The following is a 17,449-nucleotide window of genomic DNA, read 5'->3' as shown; positions in this document are numbered from 1 at the left end:
CACTAGGGCACTCCAACTGTGGTGCTGAGCATTACCCTGTTAGTCTTTGTGCTTTAACATGCGGTATGCAGGCTAGAACTGTGCATTACACATAATACATACTGCAGGTTGGCTACGCAGCTATGTTGTGCTTCATTCTTGCTGGGTATGAGTAACGTGTGGTCGTCACCCCAAGCATTTTTATTGCCTTCAAATCCAGAAAGAGCAGCTGCCCTTGGCAGAACACAACAAAGATGCTGAAATGGCTGGGCCTCTGGTTTGTGGAACAGTTTTGGGCTTGATTTGGGACCGACTCTTGAAAGAGCTAAGCAGGACTAAGTAGCTTCATGAGTGTAGCTTGACCAGCAGCCGAGATCCAGTCCTAAAGGGCCCTGCTGAGATTTCACTGACAATTCAACTTCAAACAATTCAAGAACTTGCTGCAAATATTTATTGAAGTTCATCTCAACCACCAAACACAATATATACTGGTCAGTACACAAGAGAGTGTATTTGTATTAAGGCAAGGAGTCCCCAGGAAAATAAATAATTTCACACTTAAGATCAGTATTGTCATAGTGCCTATTGAGTGCTCATAGTGGTCCTCATCCTTAGCTAAGTAATTCTTATACAACCCCACTATTACACCTGATGCATTCAATTCAAATACTTCCATAGGGTAATGTCCCACCTTTTTCTTACAAAGATTTTGCAAACCACAGTATTGTATAATCTTTTTTATATAGTTGAGCCATTAGGAGAGATTAAACATCCAGGTCCCACAGAGATCTCCCAGAGCAGTTTGCGTCAGAGGAAATGCCTGCATCCAAACCCCAGAAAACAGGATAAGTGAGAGACTGTCAACTTTAGGGCTTTCTGGAGTTGGAAAAAACAAACATTTCAATCAAATATCTGCTGGTAGAGAAAGAGGAGACAGAATTGCACAAGCAACATTCTTGCCTCAGCCTCCCAGTTGTTATGCCTGATAATCACTGTGTAAACAGGAGAAACTCCACAAATATTCAGGCTTGCTTAAATCTTTTGGACAATTAATGGAAGGAAGGTGTGTATGTCTAAAGCCTTCAGAATTTTGTTTTTTACTGATGCAGCTCTGCAAGAAGTCCCAGCCTCCAGCTGCACAGAATCTGCAGCTGCCCTCCCAACACCCCTGAACCCTTTTTGTGAGTGCTGTCAGCCCCCCTTCTGGGAATGGCCCCAGGGGACTCCTTGTCCTGCTGCCATTAATGAACACTGAGCAGGAAGAGAGGAGCCGCTTCCAGAGCAGAAACTGGAAGTCCCTGTTAAATCCCCTCTTCACAGGGAATGTGGCACAACACCCCAGCTCACAGGAGTGACCAAGGCACTGACCCCCTGTGAGCAGAGCAGGGGCAGGAGACCCCTGCTCTGAACGAGACTCTTGCAATGGCCACTGAAGGAAAAGGGGTAGCAAAGAGTCCTCTGGAGAGGGCTTGCTGACACGTGGCCCAGCAGGAAAGGTGGCAGCCACCATGTTGCACGACAAGCGAGAGACACCACATGGAGACACAGGCAGGCAGCGATGGCGGCCGTCATTGGGGGCTTGTTGGGCTGCCCTCTTCTGTGAGGGTCTTGAAATCCATGGACAGGGCCATCTCCTCAGCCAAGGGGGGCCTTTGCCACTCCTCCCGTGTCAAAATGTAGCCCACAATGGCCCCAAAAGCCACCAGCAGGAGGCCCAAAGTGTTGGCAAGGACTCCCTCTGGGGCAAAGGAGCTGTAAGTCTCCCTGAGCAAGAACAGAAAGGTTGACATTAGCACAAGCACTTTATCTCCACCCCACCCCACCCCCAATTTCTAATTCATTTAAGAAAAAGGCAGCTCAAGGCTTTGGGCAACTCGTCTGCTGACCAGACATGTTCAGAATCTCATTCTGCCTTCCAGGCCAGAGGAGGCAATGGAGGCGGCACTCAGTTCCAAGCCCAGCACTGCTGCCATTTTGCAGGATGTTGATTTGAGAATATATTAGCCAAGTAAACTGCAAAAAGCTGTTTACGAACACCCCTCCCAGGCAGTCATTTCTGCTCCATCCCTCACTTTGCAGCCCAGAATTCTGGATTTATCAGGAAGCCGAGCAGAGACAGAGCCATCAGGTTGTAAGTTAAAACAGAAACGCTTCCACAAAGTGGGGGCCACTCACTTGATGTTGAAGAGCAGCACCTCCAGGATCCCCAGCAGGGCAGTGGCGACAGAAAGGATGAGGAGGGCAGCCCCAAAGAAGACATGCTGCGGTTTGTATCTGCTGCGGAGCGAAAAGGAGGCTCCGGGGAAGAGGAAGAAGCTCCAGCCCAGCAGCCACTAAGGAAGAAGAGGAGGCAGTGCCCCAAAGTCAGGAGACAGCAGCCCACCTCCCATGGAGCCCATCCCACCCCCAGAATTGACTAAGCAATCAGGAGGCAAAGAGGAGCCAGCCCTCAAACACTGTAAACTCCCTTGCCGCCACCGCCTTTAAGTTCTGGTGAGAGGCGGGTGGTGCCCCAGGATGAGGGGCGAAAGGTCTCCCTTCCAATAATCCACCCCCATGGCCTCCTTCTGATCCCATGAAGCCACGACTGAGGGGGGGCACAAGGGCTGGCTCAAAGGCAATTCAGAGTGGCAGCCTCCTTCCTTGGAGGTTTTTAAGCAGAGGCTGGAGGGCCCTCTGTCATGGATGCTTCAGCTGAGATTCCTGCATTGCAGGGGGTTGGACTGGATGACCCTGGGGGGTGCCTTCCAACTCTTAAGATTTTATGAGGTGCCACTGCAAGTGACCCCCCCCCAGGAGGAAGGGGGGCGCAGGAAGGGCTCCCAGCAATGCAGATCAGCTGTGCTTTGGGAAAAGATGAGGCTCCTGGGAGCCAAGACCAAGCTCCCCAGGCAGACAGTGTCAAGAGCCCCGTGTTGTTTCTGCAGTGCAGATGGAGCCCTCCCAGAGATCCCCCATCCAGCGCCTGGAATCAAAGGCCCCCCTGAGAAGGATGTGGGTGGCTGCTGGAAGCTCTGAAGCTGTCAGGCTGCAGCGTCCAGCAAGGATGTGGCTCAAGGGTGTCCTTCCTCTAATCGCTTGTGTCCAGACAGACCCCTGGACAGCTCAAGCCCCCCTCCAAGGTTGCTGAGGAATCTGGGGAGCCCCAGCACCAGATGCCGTTTCAACAGGGGAATCAGAAGCCAGAGTTTCTTCCTTTCTCTTGCTCTGATTTCCTGCCCCTTGTGCATTTCTCCCTCTCTGCTCTCTGGGGCACAGACCTGCTTTGGAAGGAGGCCAGGCAGACACCAGCCCCCTTTCTTCCTCCCGCTCTGCTTTTGCCTCACCTGCACAAAGTAGAAGCCAAAGGCCAGGATGCCACACCAGCTGTGCAGGCTGTACATGTCCGGGATGCTCTGCTTCTTGTGGAATTGGAACACGGCTATCAGACCTGGAGGGAGGGAGAGACCTCAGGTGACCCCCTGCCTTTCCCCACCATCCCAACCCTCAGGCAAAACTGCACCAGAGTGGGACCCCACTTAACATGAGGGACGAGGGATGGGGAGATGAGCAGGTCCAACTTGCCTGGGAAGAAGCACATGGGTGGAAATGGCAGGTGGTGGAGACTGTCTGTCTGTCTGGGGGAGCCCTGCTAGTTATATCCCAATCCACATATGTGAGGAACGCAGTAAGCCACCCACGGCCTTGTCCACCCCAGCCTTCTGTTTTTATGGGAGAGGAGGCCCAAAACATGCCCGCTTCCTCCAGCTTATTGGAGAACTCAGAGGAGCTGTGGGTTGACCCTGAGACTCAGGGAAGCCTCTGACCACCCCCTTGAGCCTGGTGCCCCTCAGAGGGGCTTCTGAGAAGGCAGGCAGGAGGTTGAGGCTTGAAATATACTCAGAGTCGCAAAGTGATTTCATGCTCTTTATTCAGCTCATAGTGGTGAGGAGGAATGAATAAATGTCCCCTCACAGTATCTGCTTTATATACATTATTTACACAATGGGCTGCACATGATTGGCTAATTCTGGAATTCTACTGTAAGCCAATCAGGTTGTGGATTCACTTCTATCTGGAGCAGGATTGGGTGGTTCCTGCCAACCAATCATACTGCTGCATTGTTCTAGGACCAATCAGACTGCTGCATTCTGAATCCTATTGTTCTAGGACCAATCAGACTGCTGCCTTTTGGATCCTATTGTTCTAGGACCAATCAGACTGCTACAGTTTGGATCCTATTCAACTCAGTACATAACACCCCTCCCCTCTAAGTTCCAGTCCTGCCCGGGAGGTCGCATTCATAGTCCTCAAGGTATGCCGGCGGCCTACGTGTGCGTTGTGGCCTGGGGTGTTCCCTGGTCCGGGCTCCAGGTTCTGGCTCGTGTTCCAAGGATGCTGGCTGTGATGCGGCTGTTTGGTCTGGTGCAACCGGCTCGCTCAGTCGTGGTTCTGGTTCCGGTGTCCTTTCGGCCTCACGGGTCCTCTCTGTATTTACTGATTCTGCCTCTCCTGCTGGCCCCTCCTGCTCTATGGGCCTCACTGCCCCACTGTTCCCTTGGGACTCCTCTGACCTGTCCTCCTCCTGGTTTTCTCCCGGGAATCGTCGCCGTATCTGGTCGCAGTGGCGGCGCCAGCATTGCCCCCCATCCGTTAGCACCTCGTACGACACGGGGCCAGTGACCCTGGTGATTGTGGCGGGTACCCATGCTGGGCCTGCCCCAAAATTCTTTGCGTACACTGGGTCCTGGGCCTCGAAGGTCCGGGGGTTCCTGCCTTCCCCCACCACTACCTCATCCTGAGCTCTATCGGGGTGGAGGCGGTCCAATCTGATTGCAAGGCGCCGACCCATTAGTAGTTCAGCGGGGCTCCGGCCAGTCGTTGAGCTGGGGGTGCTGTGCTGTGCTAGAAGGAATGTGGCAAGGCGGTACTCCCAGTCCCCTTGCGTCATGCGGCGAAGGGTGTCCTTGGTGGTCCGCACCATGCGTTCTGCTTGGCCATTGGTGGCAGGGTGGAACGGCGCCGAACGGATGTGGCGGATGGCGTTCTGCGCTGTGAAGGTTTGGAATTCTCCTGACGTAAATGCAGTCCCGTTGTCTGAGACGAGAGTGTCAGGGAGCCCGTGGGTTGCAAACAGCCTGCGTAGTACCCGGATGGCTGCGGACGTGGAAGTGGACGGTACCAGTGCGACTTCCAGCCATTTGGTGTAGGAGTCCACCACTATGAAGAATGTTTTCCCCTGAAAGGGGCCAGCGAAATCCACATGCAGGCGTGACCATGGTGCTCGGGCGGACTCCCAGGACTGGACTGGGGCCCTTGGGGGATCTGGGCGGGATTCTTGGCAGGCCTGGCAGTGTTTGACCCAGGCCTCTATCTCTCCATCGATCCCCGGCCACCACACATAACTCCTGGCAAGGGCCTTCATTCTTACTACCCCTGGATGTGTCTCGTGTAGGGCTGTGAGGACCCTTTTGCAGAGGGGCTGGGGAACAACGACTCTGCTTCCCCATAACAGGCACCCCTTGTGGGCCGACAGTTCATGTTTGCGGGTTGTGTAGCCGGCGAATTCTGGCCCGGGGCTGCTGCTGGGCCATCCCCTCCACACCCAGTCCAGGACCCGGGAGATGACCCTATCTTTCTTGGAATGGTGTGCAACTTCTTGTGCCTGAATGGGGCGGTCGGGAAGCAGCTCCAGGCTCATAACCTCTTGTGCAGGTGCTGGGTCAGGGCCTGTTTCCGGTAGTGGTAGCCTGCTGAGGGCGTCCGCATGGCCCATCGCCTTCCCAGGTCGGTGAATCAGTGCATACTGGTAGCTGGCAAGGAAAATTGACCACCTGAGGACGCGAGGAGACAGCACTTGGGGGGTCTGCTTTTCGGGGGCAAACAAGCCAAGCAACGGCTTGTGGTCAGTCACCACGGTGAAGGGCCGCCCGTACAAGAAATCATGGAATTTTTTTACTCCCTTTACGATTGCCAGACCCTCCTTGTCGATTTGCGAGTAGTTCCGCTCGGTTGTGTTGAGTGTCTGGGAAAAGTACGCCACCGGTACCTCTCTTCCATCCGGGAGTTGGTGCCCCAGGACAGCTCCAATGCCATAGGGTGAGGCGTCGCATGCTAGCACCACCGGCAGCCTCTCGTCGAAGTGTGCCAAGACCGAGTTTGAGACAAGCAAGTCCTTGACTGCCTGGAATGCGGCCTCCTGGCGCTGGCCCCACACCCAAGGGGCCCGCTTGTCCAGGAGTCTGTGTAGGGGCTCCGCTACCGCCGCCTTGTGGGGAAGGAAGGAATGGTAAAAGTTCAATAGTCCCAAGAAGGCCTGAAGTTCAGTCTTGCTCTTGGGCGCTGGGGCATCACAAATGGCCCGTACCTTGTCCCCAGTCGGGTGGACCCCTTCTTCGTCCACCATAAATCCCAGAAAGTCCACCTGAGGCACTCCTAGTAGACATTTTTCCCGCTTCACCTTGAGACCCGCCGTCTGGAAACGGTGCAGAACGGTGCGGAGGCGGTCCTCAAACTCCTCTGGTGTGGGGCCGGCAATCAACACATCATCGAAGAAGGGGGTGACGCCAGGAATCCCTTTAAGGAGAGAGTCCATTATATTCTGGAATATGCCTGGTGCCACGCTGACACCGAATTGCAGCCGCTTTACCCTGAACGCTCCTCTGTGCGTCACAATCGTCTGTGCCTCTGCTGTGGCCTCATCTACTGGCAGCTGTTGATATGCTTGGGCCAAGTCCAGCTTGCCAAAAATTTTCGACCCAGCCAGGGTGGCAAGGACATGGCTGACCACTGGCACTGGGTATGCGTGGGCCGTGAGGGCCTTGTTTATGGTACATTTGTAGTCTGCGCAGATGCGGACCGAACCATTAGGCTTGACGGGTGTGACGATTGGGGTTTCCCAGGGAGCATTAGGCACCGGCTCCAGCACTCCTTGCTCTACGAGTCGGTCCAATTCCTCGTCTATACGGGGTTTCAAGGCGAACGGGACCCGGCGGGCCTTGAGCCTGACCGGTCGTACTGCGGGGTCAAGCTGTAGCGCAATGGGGGGGCCCGTATACTGTCCCAATTTCCCATCGAAAACCCCTGGAAATTCCTTGCATATGGCGTCCACGTCCACTTGTAAGCTAGTGTGGTTCACCCCGGTGACAGCTAGCCCCAGTGGTCCAAACCATGCCAATCCCAGTAAGCTAATGTAGGGGCCCTTGACCACAAGCAAGTCCAGTTGCCGCGTCCGCCCTCGGTATTGCACCCTGAAGGTCCCCACCCCCATTGTGGGGACCTTACGTTTCTGGAAGTCCCGGAGGGTGAATGGGGCCGGCCTGAGTTTGGGACCCCCAGTGGGACACAGTTTCCTTAAGGTCCTTGCCGAGATTATGGATAGAGTTGAACCCGTGTCAAGCTCCATGCGGCATGGGGCCCCCTCTATCTGTACCTCTACATAAATTTTCTCTACGTTGGGGTGGGGCAACTGGTATACCTGGAAGTCCGTGAGCTCCGTCGAGTTGCCTTGGTGCGTTGGGCCCCGGGACCTGGGGCTCTTGGATTGGTCATCTGATGCCTGGTGTCGGGTGGGCCGAGCCCGACACACCCGGGCGATGTGTCCCGATTTTCTGCACTGCCTGCACTCTGCGTTGCGGAAACGGCAGGTCCTCCTCTCGTGACTCTCCCCGCAGCTTGCGCAGTTCCCTCCTTCTCGTCGAGGCAGCTGTGGTCTGTGCGCTGCTTGAGTGCGCTGCTGTACTCGGTGCACCTCCTCCCTGTCGGATCCTGAGTCGTCGGTGAGGTCTTCATGGTGGACCCTCGGTTGGGATGGCAGGCTCGGCCGTGCCTCTTGGGTCGACCTCTCGGCAGCTTCTGTTGCCAGGGCCTCCTCCAGAGCGACCTGGAACGTTAGGTCCTTCTTAGCGTAGAGGCGCCGTTGCAGCTTCTCATCCTTCAGGCCACCGACGAGGCGGTCACGAAGCATGTTCTCCAGCTCTGAGAAGTTGCAGAACCGGGCGGCTTGGCGGAGAGAGGTCACAAACCCAGTTATGGTTTCCCCAGGGGCTTGCCGCTTTGCGTAGAAGGCATTTCGACGAGCCACCACTGAGGGCTGCGGCGAAAAGTGCCCCTTCAGCTGTTCCATTATTGTTTTGTATGGAACAGTAGCGACGTCTTCAGGCGCAAGGAGAGCCCGGGCGATTTCAAACGTCTCCTCTCCGCAGACGCTGAAGAATATCGCCCTCTTCTTGGCGTCTTCTTCGTCGGTGACCCCTTTGGCTTCTAGGAGGAAGGTGAAACGGGAGGCGTACGCTTCCCAGTCTCCCGATGCTGGGTTGAATGGCGAGAAGCTGCTGTTGGCTGCCATTCTGAGTTCCTTGTGCCCCGGAGCTGAAGCCTGGATACACGGTGCGAGGCAGCGGTGCGGCAGTTGGCGGTGCTGCGGTGCTGTGTGTGGCAGTCAGCTCAGCGGGATCCCACCTTCGTCGCCAGTGAAATATACTCAGAGTCGCAAAGTGATTTCATGCTCTTTATTCAGCTCATAGTGGTGAGGAGGAATGAATAAATGTCCCCTCACAGTATCTGCTTTATATACATTATTTACACAATGGGCTGCACATGATTGGCTAATTCTGGAATTCTACTGTAAGCCAATCAGGTTGTGGATTCACTTCTATCTGGAGCAGGATTGGGTGGTTCCTGCCAACCAATCATACTGCTGCATTGTTCTAGGACCAATCAGACTGCTGCATTCTGAATCCTATTGTTCTAGGACCAATCAGACTGCTGCCTTTTGGATCCTATTGTTCTAGGACCAATCAGACTGCTACAGTTTGGATCCTATTCAACTCAGTACATAACAAGGCTCAAGCAAATGGGGCAGATTATTCCAGCTGCCCCCCCCCCCAGGACTCACCAACCAGTGCAATGACCAGCGCCAGGGCGTGGAGCAGCCCGTGGAGGATTTTGGTAGAGCGCTTGCTCTCATGCCGGAAGACCCGATATACCAGGAGGGCTGCAAGAGGAGAAGAGGGAGGGGAGAGGGACAATGAGGTGTGGGGCTGGCTGAGAGGGGGGCTTGGCTCTTGCTCCCCTGGCCAGGAACTGCTCCGCTCAGACCCCACAAGTAGCGTTCTTCAGTTCTGTATTTTGTACACTTATACATTCATAAATATATTTTTTAAAAACAAACAAACAAATAATTGAAAAGGTTTGAGGGTCTCTCAAAAGCCTGGGATTTGAATAACAGAGTGGAAGATAATCTAGTGGAGCATCTGCCTTAATCATGTGACCATGTGCAGACACAGTTTGTGGACCCTTGTGGGGGGGGCACATCCTGCTCTGCCCCCTCTCCTAAATTGTGAATGCAGCTACAGCAGGGGGAGGGGTTTGAAATAAGCAGCTCCCAGTTGTCTCCCTTGGAAGACAGTTCTCAAAAGGCCCCCCTCCCACCACTTCCTTACCGTCTCCTTGGAGGAAGACCATCCCAATGACCATGCACAGTGGGTGGGCATTGAACTGCAGCTTGGATCCATCCCAGGCAATGCCGCCTCGGTATTGGCCCATCCAGGCCCCCGTCAGGGTGATCACAGCCAGGCCCACCACCTGCGAAGCAGCCACGGCGTAGGTGAGGCCAGATGGACTGGCGCTCCTGGCCGGAGAATCCTCCATGCTGTGCTCAGCAGAGCCCGGGGCTGCCAAACAAGAGGAGCACAGCTGTCAGTAGGTAGACCCAGGGAGGGCAGGGGCTGCCTCTGGAAATCTCGGGGGAACTGGAATTTGGGGGAGACCTGCACCCCTCCTTGTCCCACTTGGCAGCAGCAGCTTGGAGAAGCTGCACCCATCACCAGATCTTCTGTTGATTCCAGTGACCAAAGAAGGCCCAGAGGGTGGACCTGTTACTCTATGAGCCAAAGGTGGCCCTCAAGATCTCGCTGGACTTCCAGTGGAGCCCATTACAATTCTTAATTATCTGTCTGCATTGTTTCAAAGTGATATTTTATCTCTTTTGTAAAGCTTGCTATACACTGCTCTGGAATTTTGCATGAAGGGTGCTCTATGAATACTTTTCATTTTTTTAAAAAAATGATATTTATTGAAATTTCAGAAACAAAAAATTACATAGTTAAAAATAAAAGAGACAAGAAAAAATATAAAAGAAAAAAGAGAAAAAACATACAAAATACAAAATATAATTTTTTTTTAGAAAAAACACTTAAAAACAAATTAATCCTTCCATATCTTACATTTCATTTCCTTGCTTCCCTGACCTCCTCTCACCTCCCTTTTTTGTATTCCAGTTCAGTTGGTTAATTCAGCAATTCCTTTCCCTCTTTGTTTTTGTCTTAGTCCTTTAACTTAATATATTATAGCTTTAGATTCTCACCTATTAACCATCCATTTTTTCATAGATCTTTATGATATTGCTGCTAAAACCACTTAACTTCATTCTGACATCATTCTAACATTCATTATTTTTACAATATTTCTGTAAGTAGTCTTTAAATTTCTTCCAATCTTCTTCCACCGACTCTTCACCCTGGTCTCGGATTCTGCCAGTCATTTCCGCCAGTTCCATATAGTCCATCACCTTCATCTGCCATTCTTCCTGGGTGGGTAGATCTTGTGTCTTCCAATACTTTGCAATAAGTATTCTTGCTGCTGTTGTGGCATACATAAAAAAAGTTCTATCCTTCTTTAACACCAATTGGCCGACCATGCCCAGGAGAAAGGCCTCTGGTTTCTTCAAGAAGGTATATTTAAATACCTTTTTCAGTTCATTATATATCATTTCCCAGAAAGCCTTAATCCTTGGGCACGTCCACCAAAGGTGAAAGAATGTACCTTCAGTTTCTTTACATTGCCAACATTTATTGTCGGGCAAATGATAGATTTTTGCAAGCTTGACTGGTGTCATGTACCACCTGTAAATCATTTTCATAATATTTTCTCTTAAGGCATTACATGCCGTAAATTTCATACCTGTGGTCCACAACTGTTCCCAGTCAGCAAACATAATATTATGTCCAACATCTTGTGCCCATTTAATCATAGCAGATTTCACCGTTTCATCCTGAGTATTCCATTTCAACAGCAAGTTATACATCTTTGACAAAATTTTAGTTTTGGGTTCTAACAATTCTGTTTCTAATTTTGATTTTTCCACCTGGAAGCCGATTTTCTTGTCCAAATTGTATGCCTCCATTATCTGATAATAATGAAGGCAATCTCGCACTTTGTTTTTTAATTTCTCAAAACTCTGCAATTTCAGTCTATCTCCCTCTTGTTCCAAAATTTCCCAATATTTCGGCCATTTGACCTCCATATTGAGCTTTTTCTGAGCCTTCGCTTCCATCGGTGACAGCCACCTTGGGGTTTTATTTTCCAGTAAGTCCTTATATCTTATCCAGACATTAAACAATGCTTTCCTGACAATATGGTTTTTAAATGCTTTATGTGCTTTGACCTTATCATACCACAAGTATGCATGCCATCCAAATACATTATTAAAACCTTCTAAATCCAAAATGTCTGCGTTTTCAGGAAGCAGCCATTCTTTCAACCAGCAAAAAGCTGCTGATTCATAATAAAGTTTAAGGTCTGGCAGGGCAAATCCACCTCTTTCCTTTGCGTCCGTTAGTATTTTAAATTTTATTCTAGGCTTCTTGCCCTGCCAGACAAATCTAGAGATATCTCTCTGCCACTTCTTGAAACAGTCCATTTTGTCCAAAATTTGCAATGTTTGAAACAGAAACAACATTCTAGGCAACAGCGGCGTAGCGTGGGTTATCAGCACCCGGGGCAAGGCAAGTAATTTGCGCCCCCTAACCCGGGGCAAGGCAAGTACAGTAATTTACTCTCCCAAGCAACAGCAGCAGCAGCAGCGAGGCTTCTCTTTCCCCCGCGCTCTCCTGGAGCTGCCTCTTTTCTTTCCTTTTTTCCCTTTCTCCAAGGCTTTTCGCTTTCTCTCCTTAATTGATTCCTCCTCCACACCGCAGCGTTTCCTAGCTGCTCCCCCCCCTTCCCCTCTCTCTCCTCCTCGCTCTGCTTGCCTTGCCCTGCACCGGCAGCAGCAGGCGCAGCCAGACCCCCGCCAGCCAGCCCGCCCGCCCGCCCACCCGGCTTCCTCTCCTTTTTTTGCCCGCGGCAGAAGGCTTCGCTCTCCCCCTTCCGCGACCTCCTCGCCAAGCTGAGCGAGCGCGGGCTCCCTAACCCGTGGATTTTAGTAGGGGCAGAGAGCTGCTAGTGCGAGCGCGCCCCCCGCCCATGTTGCGCCCGGTGCGCCCGGCCCCCCTGGCACCCCCCACGCTACGCCACTGCTAGGCAATACATTCATTTTTATAGCAGCAATACGGCCTAGCAGTGAAAGCTTTAAATTTGACCAGATTTCTAAGTCTTTTGTCACTTCAGTCCAACATTTTTCATAATTGTCTTTAAATAAATTCCCATTTTTAGCTGTCATGTTAATCCCCAGGTATTTCACTTTCTTAACCACTGTTAAACCTGTCTCATTCTGAAACCTCTCTTTCTCCATCACAGTTAAATTTTTCTCTAAAACCTTTGTTTTTAACTTATTTAGTTTAAATCCTGCAACCTGACCAAATTCTTGAATCAGTTCCAAAACCCTTTTAGTATTAGATTCTGGCTCCTGTAACGTCAGTACTAAGTCATCTGCAAATGCTCTCAACTTGTACTGTTTAGCTCCGACTTGTATACCTTTAACTAACTGGTCCCTTCTAATCATATTCAGCAGAACCTCCAGGACTGATATAAAAAGCAATGGGGAGATTGGGCAACCTTGTCGTGTCCCTTTTTCTATCTTGAATTCTTCCGTTACCACGTTATTTACAATTAATTTAGCCTTTTGTTCTGAATAAATTGCACTTATACCGTTTTCAAAACCTTGGCCTACCCCCATCCCCTGTAGGTTCTTCTTCATAAAACTCCAAGAAATATTGTCAAAAGCTTTCTCCGCGTCCACAAATATCAAAACTGCCTTAGTATTTATGTTCACTTGTAATTTTTCTAAAATATTGATTATGTTTCTCACATTATCAGATGTATGTCTACCCGGGAGAAAGCCTGCTTGGTCTTTATGTATCTCTTCCAGTAGCACTCTTTTTAGTCTTTTAGCCAAAATGTCTGCAAAGATTTTGTAATCCACATTGAGCAATGATATGGGGCGGTAGTTCTCAAGCTGAGTCTTTTCAGTCTCTGTTTTCGGTACAAGTGTAATATACGCTTCTTTCCACGACTTTCCACGACTATGAATACTTTTCATACACAACTAAGATGCTGGGCCAGGCTGCCTGGGGTTTCTCTTTCACCATTTCGTGGCTCTATAAGGATCAGGGAGAAGAGGAAGCTGGCATGGCCCCACTTGGCCCTGGGGCAGAGAGCCCAAGCCGAAGCTGTGGGGCAAGAGTCTGAGGCTCCTCCACCTTCTGCAACTGGGAGCTACAACTCCCATCTTCCTCGGCATCATACAGCAATGTTTTGGGGTACCTGATGGGACCTGGAGAGTTCAGAACATCTGAGCAGGCATGAAGCACCATGTTGGGGAAGGCCACTCCGGTCAAACTCCCCCCAGGAGTCCCTCACCCAAAATGCTTGTTCCTCACCTGCATCTTCAGGTCCTTCTCTGCACTTTGACCCAGCACAGCAGAAAGGTCTGCAAACATCCTCCCCTTTAAAACAAACACAAGCCCCAGGAAAACACAAAAATGCCTTCGTTGGGCCACAACCAACAATGATGATGTCCTCTCTGCACTGGGAGTTCCCAATCCAAGCAAGAGCCTCTGCTCTTGGGAAAGGAAAATGCAAAGTCTGACCGCCCCCCACCGCCTGCAGGCTGCCTTCCAGCTTCTCTTCTACTGAGCCTCCACCCAAAGATAGGGCAGGATGGAGCCTAGATGTGCTTATGGGCAAAACCAGGACTAAACCACTGAGCCTCTTGGGCTTGCTGATCAGAAGGTCGGCAGTTCAAATCCCCGCAACGGAATGAGTTCCTGTGGCCCTTTCCCAGCTCCTGCCAACCTAGCAGTTCAAAAACATGCCAGTGCAAGTAGATAAATAGGTACCGCTGTGAAGGGAAGCTAAATGGCGTTTCTGTGTGCTCTGGCTTCTGTCATGGTGTCCAATTGCACCAGAAGTGGTTTAGTCCTGCTAGCCACATGATCCGAAAAGCTGTCTATGGACAAAAAGCGGCTCCCTCAGCCTGAAAGCGAGATGAGCGCCACAACCCCGTAGTCGCCTTTGACTGGACTTAATCGTCCAGGGGTCCGTTACCTTTATGGGCAAAACCTCAGCACCACCATTTGCTGGTGGAGAAGCAGAGCCTGCAATGCCTCTGAGGAGCCTGGTGAGTTGTCCCCCAGCTGCGTTGCTGGGCTCTGGATCTCCCTGCCCCTCTGCCAGGGATGTGGGTACCCTAGGGGCCTGTTCTGTTGCACAGCACACAGCTGGCCTTTGCAGCAGGGAGGAGGACGGAGCTAAGCCAATTGACTTAATCCACTTAACTGCGCTGATCTAATAAGGCCTGCAGCTCTGGCCAAGAATCGATGCAAATGTGATAAAGACACCCACTCCCACCTCAGCTTCCAGGATCCAGGCTTCTGTTGGGAACATCCTGCTCCCCAACCAGATCCCCCTCTGGCCCCCTGAGCACTTTGGAGTCTGCTGCTCCACAACAGCAAAGAGCAGGAGCTGCCATTAAAACAGGTGAAAACATCTGGCTGCAGAACAGGCCTCCCTAGGGAGAGGCGCAAGGCAGGGGATTCCTTAGGCTGTGCTGACTTGCCAGGGAGAGGGGCTGCACTTTCCTCCCTGCTCTCCATAACTTGGTCTGTGGTAGAACAGCTGCTTGGCATGCAGAAGGTCATTGGCATCTCCAGGCAAGGCTGGGGAGAGACTCCTTGCCTGAAATCCTGGAGAGCCACTTCTGCCAGTCAGTGCAGACAGTACTGAGCAAGATGCAGCAATGGGTCCCACTCAGTATAAGGCAGCATTGCACCCCCCCACCACCTCCATGCCAGGCCCACACTGCCTGTCTCGTGAAGCTTGCCATGTAAGGGATGTGCCAGGGCAGGAGGGGAGGAGGTGACTGGCAGCACCAGCCTTTAATCAGGGAGCACCTTTGCCAGGCTCTCCTTCCTTCTTCCAATCACAGTGCCGGGGGTGGGGGGTAATAGAATGAAGTTACCAGTTGCTGCCAAGGGACAAAAAAGCAAAACCTCAAACCAACTTTCATACATCCCAAGTCCCTTCCCCCTGTGCCATTGTAGAGTTGAAAGGGACCCTGGGCATCATCTTCTGGTCCAAGAGTGTAAGGTCTGACAAAATTCCTCCCTTGCCTTGCTGACCATTTCATTTCCCAGAAGGTGGAAGAACCAACAAGGGGATCATCTATCTTGGATCTGGTCCTCACTAATAGGGAGGAGCTGATCGATGAAGTGGAAGCACTTGGAAACTCTGAAACTCTGAAACAATACTTTAAGATTGAAGATTAGGATAAACAAAGAGGGGAGGGATTTGCTGAACTAACAAACTGAATTGGAATACAGAAAAGGGAGGCGTGAGGAGGTCCGGGAAATAAGCAAATGAAAGATAAGTGATTGAAAGACTGAATTGTTTTTAACTATTTTTATTTTGTATTTTCCTTTTTTCTTTTTTTTATTTTGTAATATTTTGAAAATCTTAATAAATATCTTTTTTTTTTTTTTTTTTAAAGGAAACTCTGAAACTTGGGAGGAAGTGATCCTCTTCTCCTGGGTTTCAGGATACAGAGGAAAGGGGAAATGAAAGGGGAGTCGGACACAGACTCTGGACTTCAAGAAGGGCAACTTCATATAGCTTAAGGAGCTACTGGGTGTGATCCCATGGTCAAAGAGAAGGGAGTCCAAGAAGGATGGGAGTTTCTAAAAGGAGAGATATTGAAGGCCCAAATGCAGACAATACCAACCAGAAAGAAAAGAGGGGGGCTCGGCAAAAATATATGTAAGCTATTTTCATACAAATTGCCCCCCAAGTCACAGCAGAGAGATACCCCCCACACACACACTTTCTAGACTTCTCTTGCACAAAAACCCCAGCACTGACTTGAAAATTTCAACAAATTCTGCAAATAAATAAATATTATAGGTTCCACGTTATATAAAAAAAGAACCATTAAAGGCATCTTGCCCACAGGCCCCTCCACCTGTTTGGCTGAACTCTGGCAAGTAGAATCCACTCCGAAGTGGCTGGCAGACCTGCCCTTGCCACTCATTCTGCAAAAGAGGCATCTGCTTCCTTGGGCGCCCCTTGCAGTCAGCAGAGCCAAAGAAATCCTCCATCCACCTGGCGGAAGCCCAAGCGACCCGGGTTCTGAGGGGCCAAAGCGGGCTGGGCCTGCCTCTTCCCTCCTCGGTGCCCCCAGCGCTGCCTCCTTCGCCGCGCAGTCCAGCCCCGGCAGGCAGCGCTCAGCCCGGCCAAGACCCACCTGCTGCTGCTGCTGCTGCTGCTGCTGCGCTCTCTGCTCCGCGTCCTGAGCCCCCAAGGCGCGTCTGCCGGCCGCTCCGGAGCTCCTTGCGCAGCGGAGAGACGAGGCTCCCGTTTCCTCCTCCTCCTCCTCCTCCGGGCAGAGCCTGGACCTCCCTCCCGCCCGCCCCCCCCCCCGGTGCCCAGCACCACCTCCGCCCCTGGCGCGCCCGGAGCGGCGGGGAGGCGCTGCTGCTCCGGACCGGGGGCCCTCACCCGCCCGCCCCCGCCGCCTCCTGCTCTCGGCCAGGGGACCCTCTTGCCGGGGGCGGGCGGGATGGTCCGATTCCTCGGAGAAGAGCCGGGGGGGGGGGGGGACACGGGACTGGACGGAGCCACCTTCAGCTAACATGACTCACCTTTCCTGTTCTCGCCCAGGCAGGAAGCCAGAGAAGGACGAAGGCCGAGCAGCCCCGCGGGAGGGGACGGACGGAGCCCCCGCCTTCCTGCGATGCCTCCAGGACCCAAGACTGGCCGGGTCTGGAGGGGACCCCGGGGCATCTAGTCCACCCCCCCCCCCGCAGTGCAGCCCCCCTTGCTTCCAAAGAGGGGCCCCCTGCTCCTTCTGCCAGGGGGCAGGACCCGCCTGCCGAGGGCGCCTCCTTGCAGAAGCCTCCGTCTCGAGAGGGATCAGGAGGGGGGCGGAGGGCCAAAGAAGGGCCGCGAGGGGGGGGGTCCTGTGGGGGCAGACGGGTCGCCCCCGGGGGAGGGCGAGGTTGCCCGTCCCACTCCCCCCCCCCGCCCAGACCGGGGCGACCAGCCGGGTCTTCTCCTTGGCGCTCCGGGGAGGCGCCCCTCTCCTCCCCCCGCCTCACCTGGCGGCGCCTCCTTTCCAGTCGCTGCTGCTGCTGCGCGGCGTCCGCCTCCTCCTCCCCACCCCCACCCCGTCGCCATGGAAACGGGGGAGCTGCGGGGCGAAGGAGGAAGAGGGGCTGCAGCCAAGGGATCCCCCCGCCCGTCCAGTCCGAGCAGGTGCAGGGGCGCAGGCTGGGTG

General features: G+C 52.5%; 1 protein-coding gene across 3 annotated transcripts; it reads right to left on the bottom strand.

Moving 5' to 3' along the window:
• Positions 1-416: 416 nt before the first annotated feature.
• Positions 417-17,411, bottom strand: CYB561 (cytochrome b561). 3 transcript variants are annotated; one of them, XM_080992288.1, is made up of 6 exons: positions 17,271-17,411; positions 9,402-9,632; positions 8,855-8,953; positions 3,306-3,409; positions 2,155-2,312; positions 417-1,743 (listed from the first exon to the last, which is right to left on the bottom strand). In XM_080992288.1, exons 1-6 carry the CDS (start codon positions 17,347-17,349, stop codon positions 1,548-1,550), a joined length of 867 nt encoding a protein of 288 aa, XP_080848414.1. In that variant the 5' UTR covers positions 17,350-17,411; the 3' UTR covers positions 417-1,547. The 3 variants fall into 3 exon arrangements, with proteins under 3 accessions (XP_080848414.1, XP_080848413.1, XP_080848415.1); XM_080992287.1 differs by lacking the exon at positions 17,271-17,411 and adding an exon at positions 16,815-16,971; XM_080992289.1 differs by lacking the exon at positions 17,271-17,411 and adding an exon at positions 13,201-15,381 and having other exon boundaries at positions 9,402-9,992.
• Positions 17,412-17,449: the final 38 nt, after the last annotated feature.

Source organism: Podarcis pityusensis (genome assembly GCF_964106645.2).
Source record: "Podarcis pityusensis genome assembly, chromosome: 1".
In the NCBI taxonomy this organism is placed as follows: Eukaryota; Metazoa; Chordata; class Lepidosauria; order Squamata; family Lacertidae; genus Podarcis; species Podarcis pityusensis.
Note: the sequence above shows the minus strand (reverse complement) of the source record. Positions and strands in the feature narration are given on the sequence as shown.

What these genes read in the sequence shown, in the direction of transcription:
- CYB561 (XM_080992287.1), bottom strand. Translation starts at nt 16,956, where the DNA reads ATGCCCCGGGGTCCCCTCCAGACCCGGCCAGTCTTGGGTCCTGGAGGC. An exon ending in GGTCTTCCTCCAAGGAGACG is followed by an intron (nt 8,954 to 9,401) that starts GTAAGGAAGTGG and finishes CTCCTCTTGCAG; the next exon opens with CCCTCCTGGTATATCGGGTC. An exon ending in TTGGCTTCTACTTTGTGCAG is followed by an intron (nt 2,313 to 3,305) that starts GTGAGGCAAAAG and finishes CTTCTTCCTTAG; the next exon opens with TGGCTGCTGGGCTGGAGCTT.